The sequence below is a fragment of the Simochromis diagramma genome, unplaced genomic scaffold (assembly GCF_900408965.1).
Source record: "Simochromis diagramma unplaced genomic scaffold, fSimDia1.1 OVJJ01000337.1, whole genome shotgun sequence".
NCBI lineage: Eukaryota > Metazoa > Chordata > Actinopteri > Cichliformes > Cichlidae > Simochromis > Simochromis diagramma.
In genome coordinates, this window is record NW_024386982.1 from 2,129,356 (window position 1) to 2,144,204 (window position 14,849).

General features: G+C 42.1%; 1 protein-coding gene across 1 annotated transcript in view; it reads left to right on the forward strand.

Annotated features, from left to right (window-relative positions):
* astn1 (astrotactin 1) overlaps positions 1-14,849 on the forward strand; it is a 424,302-nt gene that overhangs the window by 404,839 nt on the left and 4,614 nt on the right. The window contains exons 22-23 of the mRNA XM_040039526.1: positions 677-777; positions 3,325-3,508. Coding sequence (XP_039895460.1) covers positions 677-777; positions 3,325-3,508 — 285 coding nt within the window. The remainder of the gene's footprint in view (positions 1-676; positions 778-3,324; positions 3,509-14,849) is intronic.

A 14,849-nucleotide genomic window follows, 5' to 3' on the forward strand; every position in this document is an offset into this window, starting at 1 on the left:
GCACCGAGGCCTTGTCTCTCCCATCAGCTCTTTATATTTTCTATAAAGATGGATTCCGTACAATGCTCATGAATGGCACTTTGTAGAAGCAAAATACGCTCTTTCAGATAAAATATGCTCAAGAAAGGCATGCTAGAAACTCAAAGACAGAAAAAAAAAGATACTTTGCAGTTGCATTAAAAGCAAAAGTTCAGTCTTTGAGTATATGATGGAAAGATTCAAATGGCTTTCTTCTAACCGAGAATATCTGTCATTCACTCATCTATTTCTTTACACCTCTTTGCCTTTTGAGTGTTCGTACTGCTACATCATTCTTTGTTACTGCAACAATTGGCCACTAGGTGGAGATATTCATTCAGTGAAACTAGCTCTGCAGAGAACGGCAAATTGGGAGTGTGGCACTGTTCCCGTATTGATAATGCAGGCCCTGGTCTTCAAAGCAGGGGGTCTTTCGATTGGATTAACAGCTGCAGGAAATGCATCAGCTGTGACATGTTTGCTGCTGCTCATATGTTTTTTGTTCAGCACTTTCATGAGAATACACTGCAGGAAATCCATTTTATTACTTTAGGTTTTATAGATTTTCACTAACAAAATGGAAAAATGGACTTTATATTTCACTGTGTGTGTGTGTGTGTGTGTGTGTGTGTGTGTGTGTGTGCGCGTGCGCGCGCAGGTTCCGGCTATGGGCAGTAGACAACACGGGGCGCCGTTCGACTCCAAGTGAAGTCACCATCAAAACTCCATGTCCAACTGTGGATGACGTCAAAGCACAAGGTGAGGGGAAAAGACTGTACATCATTATTTGTGTAGTAAATATGATTGTTATATGATGTCAGAAAAATTCGGGGGGAAAAAATTATATTTGGTGCAATTTTTTTTCTTTGTTTTTTTTATTTACCGGACAGACATTTGCTCTTTCTATTTGCAGTCATGTCTCAAAACCGCACAAAACAGATGTTAGATGAGTTCATCGAGCGAGTCATAAAGACACAGGCAGATAGTTTTCCTCTCTGGAGTAGAACTGTTTATGGACACTGTACACTAAGATCTCACGAGAATATTGGTTATAAAGTGTGCTATTTCATGTCAGAAATTAACGAGCTGAAATCATTTGTCACCCTGTGCACTAGTGAAGCTTCATACCAAAGACTTTATAGATCCTGCTGCTGAGTTGGAGACTGGGCCGTAGACATTTGGGTAGTGTCACAGTTTTCACCTTTTTGCCACTACAATTGAAGTATGGCTTTAATTAAAGGCCCTGGCCAAAAGTACCTTAACTGTCTTTTTTTTCTGCCCTAGTACCATATTTCCTGGTGCTAAGGGTGGGCTGATTAAAAAAGTTACGCAAAAGCTGTTTCAATGATAGGTGTGGGATATTTCTTCATTCCTAAATTAAGCAGGCAAATATTCAAGAGTTCATTTCAAGTGATGAATGATCATGGGATCCTTTTCATGGTGAAGAAAAACCCTTTTACAACGGTCCCCAGAGGGGAAACACTCTCTCTGTAAGGTAGCTATCCATTATTGAAGTCTACCATAAAGAGGCTTTGTGGACGACGCTTTGACAGAAGGTTCAACCTCATGAACAGAAAGGCCAGGTTAGAGACTAACTCTCAAACAGCATTCTTTGGACAGATGAAAGTAACATCAACCTGTAACAGAAGGACAGGAGTAACAAAAAATGGAGAAGGCTTGGAACAGCTCATGATCTGAACACAGTGAAGGCTGTGTGATGCATGGGCATGAGTGGTTTCAAATTGTACTTGGGTCACTAATGTTTATTAATGATGTGACAGAAGACAGAAGCAGCCAGATGAATTCTGAAGTGTACTGTGATCCATCCAGCCATCCATTCTCTTCCGCTTAAACAATTTAGGGTCGCAGGCACCCTGAAGCCTATCCCAGCTACCGCAGGGTGACAAGCAGGGTCTGATGCAGGGCCAAGCAGAACTTGCAAACTTGATATTGTCTACAATAGTGGACAAAGGCCTAAAAAATGAGGCCAAACAGGAATAAGCCACGTGGTCAGTCAGGTTGAATTTCACTAGCGGAGAAAAAAAACAAAGGGAGTAAGACACATCACAAACATCTGCAGACTTCAAGCCATCATTACATGGAAGGACTTCAGCAAAATATTAAAGTTCAATAATGATTTTTTTAAATTTGTCCAATTCCTATTTGAACCCTATTAAGGGGCTACTTAATTTACTGTGCTTGACTGTGAATACAATTTCCAATGTAATTGTCTAATTGTATAAGAAAAGATGTGCCACTTAATGCAGTTGGTTTTAATTACTGGAAATCTACGCATGGTGTGAAATGCAGTCCATGCCATGTAGTTGCTTTTACTGATTTTCTTGGCATTGTCACTTCCGAGAGGACTTACGCTCCAAGGTTTTAGTTTCTTCAGTGAATTCTTCAACTTTGTTGTTGATGATTTATCCCTTTTAAAATGATCGGTAATGGTAGTGAGACCAAAATATTCATGTAAAATGACATCTGCTTTATTCATCTGAAATTGGAGCTGCAGAAGAAACAGGAAAGAACACATCTTCTCCACTTATGAGGCCATTATATTTAACAGTGCCCAATAACTGAGGGGAAAAAACTGCAATATGTCCAACATCTTTGTCAACATCAAAGAATCTCTTCCAATGACCCCAAAAACAAACGCATATTACAGTTACTGTGTCGCTGATCCTCCATCCTTGGGTATTTCACACAAACATGTGACCTCTGTCATCACTGGGAAGAAAGGGGTGCTGATCACTATCCAGTAACCAACATCCTAATTTGGGATTAGACTTCTTAATATTATTTCTTTATTACTCTGCCTCGCCCATACCTTAGCAACTGACATGATTCCACATGGATTCCTGTCGTGTCCTACAGTAATTGAAATTAAGAATGCATTCGTCAGCCTGTCAGGATCACTGTTAACAACAGTGTTTAAAATGGATGCAAAAACAGATAAGACCTGCCCCAGACAAACATTCTTCTCTTGCTATGAGCGATCTGCCTCGTCTGTCTACAGAAAGCGTGACTGAGTGTGAACTCAGCGAAGCTCCCCACCCAAACCTCAACAGCGTATCCAAAACAGCAGCGAGGCTAGCATGGATTCAGGAGAAAGATGACTTTGTCATTGGAACATCTTGCCTGGATCATTTAATATCAAGTAGCCCCAGTCGGCCTGTTCATTAAACATAAAAAAGGGTTTGAACTGATCGCCGGTATTGTTCTTTATTGTTGGGCATAGTTAACACTCGTTTCCTGCTCCTATTAAAGCTGCAAGTTAACCCCCAATTGTCTATATACTTTCAGAAATTGCAGATAAGATATATAACCTGTTTAACGGCTACACCAGTGGGAAGGAGCAACAGACAGCTTACAACACTCTGATGGACCTGGGCGCTCCTACACTGCACCGTGTGCTTTACCACTACAACCAGCGCTACGAGAGCTTTGGTGAATTCACCTGGAGGTGTGAGGACGAGTTGGGACCCAGGTACGGTTATTTGACTGTTTTTTTTTCTTCCTTAACGAGTCAACAAGAACAAAAGATGCCACACTGGAAAATGCATGTTTATTGAACACCACAGGCAGTTTAGTTTTACCCACGCTGGAAACGACAGGAAAAAGTGACTTTTCTGCCAGACAATTGGGACTCAGCTTGTATTTCAAACATGCCCACATCTCTGACGTGTAACCTCAGATCAGAAAAATGCATTCCTTCCAGCAAATTGATCATCAACTTTAACTTGATCGCCAATTTATCAGCAGAACCCAACAATATACAAAGCCCTGTAGGTCTGTCTTGAGTCAGACTTTTACAGAATACCAAAAGCCTGAGCCATCTTAATAACGTGTAGACTGCGTTCACAGTAATCAGTCTTCCAGATATGCGTGTGTGTGGGAGTGTGTGTAATCCATTCATGAGTTGCCCTCCCACCAACAAAGTGCAATCTGTCATACTGAGCTTGTGCAATTGACACTGACATCTTCAAACAATAACAGTGTGAGACTGAAGAAAGTGGCAACTAGACAAGAGTCTGGATTGGATCACAGTTTGTCAGAACAACACTTTAAAGTGCAATTTGAGCAGATAGGCCTTTCATAAACGAAACATTCACCAGCAATCCTGTAAAACCCAGAAGGCTAGGACTGAATTACAAGACATAGATGTGCTCTATTAGTGATTACTGCACCCCCAACAGCTTATAGGAATTTGTTCCCATTCTGACACAGATCTAGATCAGGTGCGATGAATAAATCAACAAATTGTGTCATATATAAACATGTGTATTATAATATTCTCACTGTCTACATATCCCAAGATTACACCAATAGTACATTAGTAACTAGTTCATTGAACGAGTACTGTGCGTATCCAGAGCTTGATCTTTTTTTTTTACCAGTGTAGTGTAGGAATGCCTCAGTTGACATTGAAATATACAGAGGGCTAATCTCTGGAGCTGAAAAAGTAAGCTAGCTGCCACTTGACGTTGGCGAGTCAATCCCCTTAGACTATGTTAAAACTGAAAACTTTCCAACACTTTCCTACAAATAAATGTTATAGTCTTTATGGATTCTTCCCTCCCTTCAAAACAACTCTGAGTGAGGTGATTTATTTATTTATTTTGCAACTCCTTGAGTTAGCTTGTGTTAGCTAATGTTAGCTAAATGATGCTATGTTGTCCAGAACGGGCTAACGTTAGCCTACACATTGTCTTTGCATTTAACTGCTCTCTGGAAAAAACATCTCATCTTTGGTACCGTAGCTGTGTTTTTTGCCCAACATGCGCTGCAAGCTATTTCTTTTGCACTGCACTTACATTTGGCCTGAGCATCTATTCCCACAACAATCCGCACAAGTTGTCTGACGTGATCTGTTCTTGTGCATAACAACAGTTACAGCTTGAACAGAAAACAGCTCTAAATAAAACCAAAACTGTGCTTCGTACACTTTTCGGTGCAAGCGCTAATTTGTTCCACCGTTATTACAAACACATTTATAGGGTCTCCATTATATCAGCTCTTTCAAAAGCTCAGCACACTGTTGTTTCGACTCTCAAAGGTGGGCAGATGTGCCGCTCACAGTTTCCAAAGCGCTGTCTCTGATTGCAAAGCGGTTGTTTGCGTGAATTAGAGTTACGGGAGAAAGTCAGTCAAACTGACTGGGAAGCCGAGTGCTTTTAACCTCTGTGACATCACCGGGGCCATTTAGTAACTCACAACCATGGAGGGCCCCAAATTTCCGCCCAAACTACGTATAAGTACCCATAATGTAAAACTGTAGCTTAATGTTTTATAAACAGAGCCATGTGTCTGATATAAAACCTACTTATAAACAGCAGTCTGTGTTACACGCTTTCGCTTTGGCAGGTGAAACTGATTAGCAAAGGCTCCCTTAATTCTGTGTTTCTCCCTCTGTCTGTGGGCTCCCCCGCCCTAAATGAAAGGTTGGTTTTAATAGGGACCATGCTGGAAAGAGTTGATGTAATTGAGGGAGTTGCTTCTGAAGTGTTCCATTAAAATACACTTACATTAACAGCCTCCCAATTTAGTTAAAGGGAGGGGTGATTAATGTTAATAAAGGCACCTCAGAGCTGGAAAAGTGGCAGAGAAGTGCATTTGAGGTGAGAGCTGGCAACAGGGGAAGGAAGTATAAACATGTTTTGTTTAGCCAAGTCATCAAATGAACATTAGACTTTCCTATGTATCTAGTTTAGAGTGAGGAAAGACCTGAGCTGTATGCTGTCTATTGTTACCAGGCGAGCGTGCAGGCAGCGAGGTTAATGGCCTCACAGCTCCGCCGCCGTGTGTCTGAGTGTGCTGACAAGCTTCCCTGTGGCGTCAAGCAGTTTGTTTCTCTGACGTTATTTGACCGTTGGGGAAAACAAATGCAGCAGATAAATGGCCGCACCTATGCCAGGACAAAAATACTACTGATATCATTTTTAAGAAACCAAAATAACCGTCATGCATATTTCTGGCTTTTCAGGCATCCTGTGTTGATGTTGGCCCGATGCTGCAAAAACACCTCAGATCATGATGATCATTGTCATTCAGCTAAACCGGGAAAACATTTTTCTAATCTAGACTAGACTCATTATGGACATATTAGGATAAAGATTGTATTTCTGTTTAATTCCAGACAGAATTTTTAATCTGTGGCTTACTGCATATTTTTCTAAGCAGATGACTGTAGAAATAAAAAAGCTAAAAAAAACCCAACCTAAACTAAACATTAGGGTTGGGGCAGAGCTGCTACTACTGCTTTGATGAAACTGTCTCTTTGTTCTGATTGTTCTCCTTGCATTTTGTTTGCTTTTTACAGAAAAGTAAACTTGGAAGTCACAAAATCCAGAAAAAAGCAGCTGTTTACATGTTCTAGTTGCTCCTACTTAAGTACCAGATTGTCTGTTTGTACTAAACTGTCAAGGAAACTGCACCTGCATACTTTCTATATTCAGTATTACTGTATAGGTGAAACAGCGCTCGCCCCAATGGAACTTGAAGTCCTATTGAAAACAACGTGTTCCTTTAGTAAACATCGGTTCCCAGTGGAGTCAAAAAGAGGACTAAAGCACCATATGACGTTTTACAGTAAAAAAGCTGTAAAATGCCAGAATAATTGGCATAGCTAACACTGTATGCATTGACCTGGTAAGAAATTGGTAGGAGGCATTTCTCATAAACATCCATGAAATTAGTCCTTGCTGTCCTAAAGCCTTGCTGTAAGTCTCTTTAGTTGTGGTTTGTTCTTAAATCAGCAGTTTTGTGGTACTTGAGAGACAATATAGCTCTCCCATCCAAACACCTCAGGTCTGTTGTGCTGCTGAGAGTAAACAGCAGGGTGGACACAAACTCACACACACCCAGACCACAAATGCATACCCACGCACATTTTCATCTTCCCAGATCAGTTCGACTTGTTATGAAGAGAATTCCCCAGTTTCCCTGTCACAAACAATGAGGACAGAATAAACGAGATTTTCATTAGCTAGTCAAAATACAGATAACAAGAGCCCCGCTCAGGCTCTGACTCAATGTAAACTCGTATCAGCCAAGTAAGCAATATCTGGAAACAAATGAATGAACAAATGTGGCTTTATCTTTCTTGTGGCGGCAGATATTCAGATCTGCTGTTTTTAGAAACGTATCGGATCTCACTGACGAGAACCTTTGGCATTCGCCACGGGACATTTGTGTTGCCTTTTTCATGCAACATTGCGTGATGCTTTAACTCAAACCATAAACTCACCGAAAGACTGTCTCTCCAAGGCTCGACAATTCTCCTCCCGAGGGCCAGACCTTGTCATCGCCGGGGGAGCACCCGTCACGTTAGGCACGCCGCCTGGCTATTGACTTCGAAACGCTAGATGTTTTGGCTTGGCTGAAAAGAAAGGAATCCTCGATCCTTCCGTCCCGACCGTGTCCTTGGTTGGACTCGGTGCCCTTTGATGAACTGAAAAATATTTGATCCTTTTTGTTGAGTTTCTTTCTGTTTTTCCTTGACAGTCTCTCTAATCAGAGTGCTTGCGATAATAAGTATTGTTATAGTTGGAATTTCTCTCAGGAAATCATAATCATAATCACCGCAGACTGTTTACTTTGCTCGCTGACTTTTTATAGTTGAGACAAGGATGAAAATACACACACACTTGAAGCAGAAGTGCCTTTTTGCTGTTTGTCTGCTGGTGATTTATTGGTTTCTGTGATACTGAAGAATGAACAGAAATATATAAATATTTACACACTCTGGTATAGACTTTTAATAGAAAATTGCATTATCAGTATCAGTGCACATTGTTATGAGTTTGCTTACCAATTACATGAACCTTATCAGCAGCATCAGAGGCAACCCAGGGGGCCATTGACTGGTTCCACTGCAGTTAGAGTATTTTTAGCAGTTTGTGCGTTTTCACCTTTTTTTCCCCATTTGTAGCCTGCTCACATTGTAATACGTGATACTGTAATTAATAAAAAATAGACCATTATGTTCCCTAAATGTATAATGTATACTGATGTTGTTCAGTATTAAAGATAAAAAGCTCTGACAGATCAGTGAGAAAGCATTTTTGTTCCACGTGTACATTAGATTTTAAATCTTCGTTTATTAAATTATAGTTGCAATTATATCCTGTTACAAAGGCTCTTCAGTTACCTACAGGCCAGCCAAAGAGAAAGGAGAAAAAAACATTCAACTAATGCACTTGCTACAATCAGCTGTTTTCAGAGTTTTGAAGTGGTCTACAGCTTTTGGGTAGAGATGATATGGACAGGGCTTTTATTTTTGTTGCACAAAAGAACAAGAATAAAGCGGGACTGAAGCAGTGCGGGATCATCTAGACAGAGAATGGAACAACAGGTAGCCACCATCCAAAGAAGAGCTTTCAGTGTCTTTTAAGAAGCCCGGAGATGATTTCCTGAAGACTACTTCAAGAAACGTCCGAAGAGAGTTCAGACTGTGTCGAAGGATAAACGTGGTCATATGAAATATTAACTTAGATTAGAATTGTGTAAACTCAAGATGCTCTATTTCCACATATGTTTGCAATTGTTTTCATAAAATGCTAATTCCCATTTTACAAGAAATCTTTATAGAAATGAGGGGTTGCAACACTTTTTCAAGTTTGCTGCTTGATAGTTAGATATCATTTAAAGCCTAAATCTATGAGAATTGACTTTAAAAAGTATGAATTAGCCCTAAAAAGTCAAAAACCTTATCTGACCTAAATTTGGTCTTCGCAGTCTTTTGCAAATCCAGTTGACGTCACGCAGGGCTGCTACTATTAGATGACTCACTGGACCATTCTGTCTCCTTGTACCTATGGCTCTATGATGTGTGCTGGATTTCCCTCTGTGTCAGATCAGTGATTCATGAACATGGCTTTTTTATTTATTTATTTTATTTTATTGTGGAAGAAGTTGCAGGGAGGCATTTCTGGAAAGTGGGGCCAATTCTAAGGAAAGATGGTGTTGGTGTCAATAACCTCTTTTGTTTTTGTGTTTTGTGGGTTTTTTATGCACTGTGTGTGTGTGTGTGTGTGTGTATACCAGCACCCAATGGCACACAGTTGCAGCATAGTTCAGGTCTTTTGTGCTGAATGTTTTCCTTTAAACGCATCAGGATGGATAACCGCTGTGTTGACAGTCAGACTGTGGGGCAAGACTCTTCATCGCAAAACTGCTGAAAAGTGCTGGGTTTAAGCCGGAGAGCGAGCTCTCATCACCAGTTCTATCCCACAGAAAAGAAAAGTCAGGTCAGTTTGAAAGTTTGAGGCTTGTGATGAAAAAGCACAATGTGTATGGACATTACAGGACTTCCAGGGAGCAATTAAGCTCTGGCTAATTCTATTAGAAAAGGTGATCTTTAGGACAGATTTTAAAATTTTTCTTTATTTCTACTATGCCCTTTGACGCCCTTCAACCCCAATCCCAGTACTGGTTTTTAGTCGCCTCCGCCTCACCCTTTTCACAATAAAAGACTTACAAATATTAGGCCAGTGGCTAATTCGTGTACGTCTGTATGCCTGCTTGGATATGCACGGTCAAAACCACACAAATGTTTGGGGTTTGCATCGGTTTTTTGCAGCTCTCACGTTGTATTGTGGAAACCATTTTCCATCCCTATAGATGCACAAGAGTTTATGGTGACAGCCGTTGCTATTTGGAACCTGTGGAATGTTCCTCAGCTTTCCTGAAAAATGAAAGCACAACAAACCACATTTATGAATATTGAAATAAATATCCCCTATTTCCCCAGACCACTGACATGTGTGTCAAAATATTGGGAATATAAAGAGGTTTCAGAAAAACTTTATGAATGGCAGTCTAACTGCGGACTACCAGCACAACACAGAGCTGCCTGTCTACTGAGAGGCAGTGCAACAAGGCTGGCATCATTAAAGTAACAATTTCTCTGCAGCTGCAGACAACATCACTAAGGCTGTCCACATTAGGCTTTAAAGACAGTCCAGCAGTGTATACAAAGTACAAGTATAAGTGCAACATGTTGCTTCTCATGTATCTTTACATGTGAAGTGATTTGCAAAATCTGCCAAAAATAACACAGACACTGATGGTGTCTTGCCCGTTTAAAGGGAGCTGTGGTGTAAAGAGAGCACTGCTTTTCCAGAAATAACATGAACACACACACACTAGGAAATAGGGTGATGAGCTGTATGTTTACAGAACAGCAGTTAATGCGGTGTTGGCATGAGATGGGAGATGAAATGCAGCAGAATCCACAGGCCACCGCATCGGTATTATTGCAGCGTGCGAGTCCATTCAAAACAGCAGTGAACTGCAGCTTAACAGCAAAATCAAACGGTGAAAAAAAGGACTTGTGGGTTATCATTTGAATGGGAGTTTGACAAGTGGATATTAGCTTGCCGCAGAGACTGGAGGAAAAAAGTTACAAATAAAAAAACATTTTTCTTGTTTGCTCCTAATGGCTGGTTTTATTCAAAGTTGAAATCCAGATCAGACTACAAATTCTATCCAAACTGAGCATCGTATAAAACCAAATGTTCCAGGTACCCCAGGAAACGGGCACGTGGAGGTTCACCAGGCTAAAGCCCAAAGCAGAATCTCATTGCTGAAGAACGGGCAGGCTTCAGAGGTCATGTGATCAGGGCGGTCTGCCATGATCACGTTTAACAACAACATCAATCTTGTCATTGAAGAGACTTTCATTATTTGACTATAATATTATAGACTAATATTTGTGGAAAATAAATAAAAAATTGCAAAATAGGCAAATTAGTTATTATCAGGCAATCATTAATGTTCTCTCAGGTCTTGGTAGTCAGGGAACAAAGAACATGATCATTAAAAATGACACAACAACAACTACCTCTGTTTTGATAAGACTTTTCTAAGGCTTCGTTACCAACTATGAACACTTTTTACAACAAAAGCATTAAAAACTTCAACATAAAGCATTAAAAACTGAGCATTACCTGTACAAATGAAAGCACCATTAGGCTACATGCTCTTATTGGTGCATGGGTCAGTAGGTAGCAGTGTGTGGCACACCTCAGCCACATCTAGATGTTTTCACGAAGGGTAAAGAAAAGCATTGTTCATCACGTTAGTAGAAAGTAGGAAATTTGACCCAGATGGCAGTTAACTTTTGTTTACATGCGACCTTTGATTTACTGCAAATAGATATGTTTATCTTTAAAGTGAGACCAGGTAACTTCTCGAAGAACAAAGAGCACATTCTTCCTCTCACTAATGAAACGCTGAAACCACGAACACATCATTAATCTTTTCAGGACTTTCACTGCCTTAATTGGTCTGGTGGAACCAGCTCATGCTAGCTAATGTTAGCGAACTTTAGAACTGTACAACAGTGGCACTAACATAACAAAGTGTGCTTTTTTTGCTTGATGATTCCTGTCATGTTTCCTTTGGTCCTACACGCCACCTCTGCCGATTTCTTAGATACCACAAAAATTGAATAATTTAATCCAACTTAATCAACTTTGCACAAAAGTCATTTGCACTGAAACATCTGCATTGACCACTGCACCTCTAGACAGAAACCACCCCTACTGCTCATTCCGTTGCTCCTTGGACTCTAGCATGAACTCGTGTATAAATTGTCAGTGCTCAAACTGTCTGTCTGTGTCACTCTTGTACTGTGTATTTATATTATTCATATGGTTATTTTATTACATAGTTTCTTAAAATGTGCTAGTATATATGCACTTTTACGGAGCTGCTTTTTAATCTTGTTATACCGTGTATAATGATAATAAAGGCTTTTATTATGCTTTCACTCTGCCTCCAGCAAAGGCCTGGGCTGAACCAGGGTCTGTGTGCAGCCCGAGTCCACCATATCCTGGTGTATACCCCCTTAGCACCTTAGTGACACGCTGTACGTCCCTCTGAGACTGATGGAGGGTGTTGAAGGGCCAGCAACACAGAGCACCTGTCCCACTTCCATCCGTGGGCACTTTCACCTCCAGCACTCCTGCCCTGACACTGGTGTGGCTCCCAGTGAGTAAGGGGCAGTGTCCATGGGCACTGGGAAAACAACACACTACTCACAACCAAATTACTCAATGCTGGTGGGTGCTGCTCTGCAGCAGCAGGCCATGGTGGTCATGGGGCCCGGAGCCGCGTTTGAGTAGTAGGGACCGGTCGACTTACCACTGCCAGTTGCAGCTGCCTCCCAGACTCTTTTGGCCAATAGGTGATCCTCTGACTGCATCACAGTGATGTCCAGGCCGGCCGGCAGCAGCAGGCCCACTCTGTGATGTCTGCTGGAGGTCCCTCCACAAACTGCTCGAGAACAATCATATCCAGCAGCCGAGGCTCTCCCTTTGGCGTCACCTAGCCGCCACATTGTGCTGGCGCCTGGCGTAGGCGAAGGGCCAATCCCCCGGCACAATCTTATCTCCCCAGAAATTATGGCACGGGTCTTCACGGGGTGAGCCCCAGCCGGTCCACCTGGGCCTCCCCACACAGCAAAGGGAGTTGCCACAGAGACGACTCCTCAGCAGGCCACTGCTACACCACGCCCTAGGGGTCATCTCCTTCCATCCAGTGGAGCGTCCTGCAGCTGATCGAGTTGTTGTTGCTGCACCACCGCCTGCTCCCAATACAGGGTGGCCAACTGTGCCACCATTTTCACCAGTTCCACTATTGTCTGTGTTGGTCATGGGTCCACTCTCCCACTGCTGTGTTTCGGCACCACTGGAACAAAAGGACCCAAAGCACACAGCATTGCAGGTCCAGTGATCTTTATTTCCAGTGTTTTCGTGCTTTTCTAGGAGCAGCTTTCCAGCTGCCTTCTTCATTCCACACCACACACCACTCCTGTCAGATCCTGGCAACCTACTGAAACAGGGAAGCCATGATCAGGTGATGAAGAGCAGCTGTGTGGGTCAGCCTCCCCTGACACCACACCCTGAATCCACTGCTCCACCCGTCCCCTGCAGCTGAGCCACAAACCACACCCTGTCACAGCTTGCAAATCAATATTAGACTGGACATAACAGCAGTGACAGAAGCAAGGAAGAGAGAAAGCATCATGAGCAGTTTTTCTGCTATGTCAACTCGCTTGACTGCAGTTTGCAGTCAATTTAAAAACTATTTCAGAAATAAAAGCTGTTGGTGTAAAACTGGTGCTGATGAACTGAGCTGAATGGATAGGGTGAGGATTGGAGCATCGTGCCTAATGTCTGAGCCAGCTTTTTGGTTCAGTGTCTGGCTGATGGCTCATGTCGATTCATCCTTAATTTTTTAACTTAGCAACAAAGGTTGCTAAGTGTGCTTGTTCATCACACTGACTGCAGCTCTCATGTGTCAGCAGTTCAGTTCAATTTTCAATTCAGCTTTATTTATATAGCACCAAATCACAACAGTAATCACCTCAAGGTACTTTATGTTGTAAGGTAAAGCCCCTGCAATAATAGTATAGTTCACTAGTGTAATGCACTGTGGCTCTGGTGATGCTGTGGCTCCGATACGTCCAGCAGACTTGTGATTTGGTATAATGGGACCGTCTGCCATGGAAGTGGTTCCTTGGCTAAAGAATGAGCAGAAACTGTGCGTGGAATGAACAAAATCTTCTCCCGCTGCCATTTTCTGACCTTAGACAAACACTTGACAAGGTTTCACTTCAGCAGCCAAATGGGCTGATCAGGCTTAATGGTTATTTATTGCACTGTGTCCCAATGAGATGTATTTATGTGAACTCTGCGCATCATGTTACTTGTGAAGATGATTATTCAGCTGGCCTGGTTTGGTCAAAGGACAAGATCGAGCATTTCATAGTCTCTCCTCGGTCTCTTGACGGTATTAGAGCAGTCCATCAACTGCATTTCTTCAACAGGACCGGTGCTTTAGTTACCCCTTATTTCTTCATTCATTCATTTTTCCACAGTTTTACCATCATCGGTTCAGACCTTCAGAAGCCGCTGTGTGCTTTGGGTCAGATCTGGAATGTGTCGGTAACAGTGCACCTTACCCTGTGTGCTGCTTCAGACAGGAAGCAGGAGTGGATGACTTTGGTTTTAGGTTCTGTGATACAGTGATGTCACTCTACAATAACAGCAAAGCCACACTGTGATTTATGGACTGCAGACAGTCAAATGCATCTCATGGCGATTGAACATCAACACTAAGGTTCCACTTCCCTTCAGCTCCTTGGCAGCAAGCTGTTCCCACAATTCTGGTTGCTGACTATCTTCTTGACTTTGTAAAAAACCCTTGAAAACGACCAAAGACTGGGCCGCCTCGAGCGCTGGTTGAATGCTGCTGCAGTAATCTGTTGAAAACAATTTCAGGCAGTATCAATCAGCCCCAATATTAAAATCAGTAACAGGTGAAGAAAATAACTCTAATTTCATTACAAGCACTGCTCTGCTGGGAAACCTTGGCTCTTGGCATACATGCGGATGTTGCTTTGACACAAACCGCCTCCCTAAAAATTGTTGCGAAACCAAGAACATACTTCTCCCCATAGTAACGATTCTCCCCAAAGGGAGAACGATGACCTGTGCAAAACCATCCATGTTAGTCTCAAAAACCATGACAAGACCCCAGTATGTTGGTTCAGTCCTGAAACTCCCCAAATCCAAATCTGACTGAGCATCTGCAGGATCTGCTGAACGAGTCTGGTCCGTTGAGACCTTTCCCCCAAGATGCAGAATCCAGTGCACCATAGGACACCTTAACCCTGGACAGTATTAGGCAGGTGTCTAACCAGGTGCCCGACTTCTGTAATTATAGGTTGGTTTTCCTCACCTGTCCCCTTTGTAGACTTGGAGATGTCTTCAAACATCACTGAGTGAGAGTAGTGTATGCTTATTTATTTTTAATGTGAC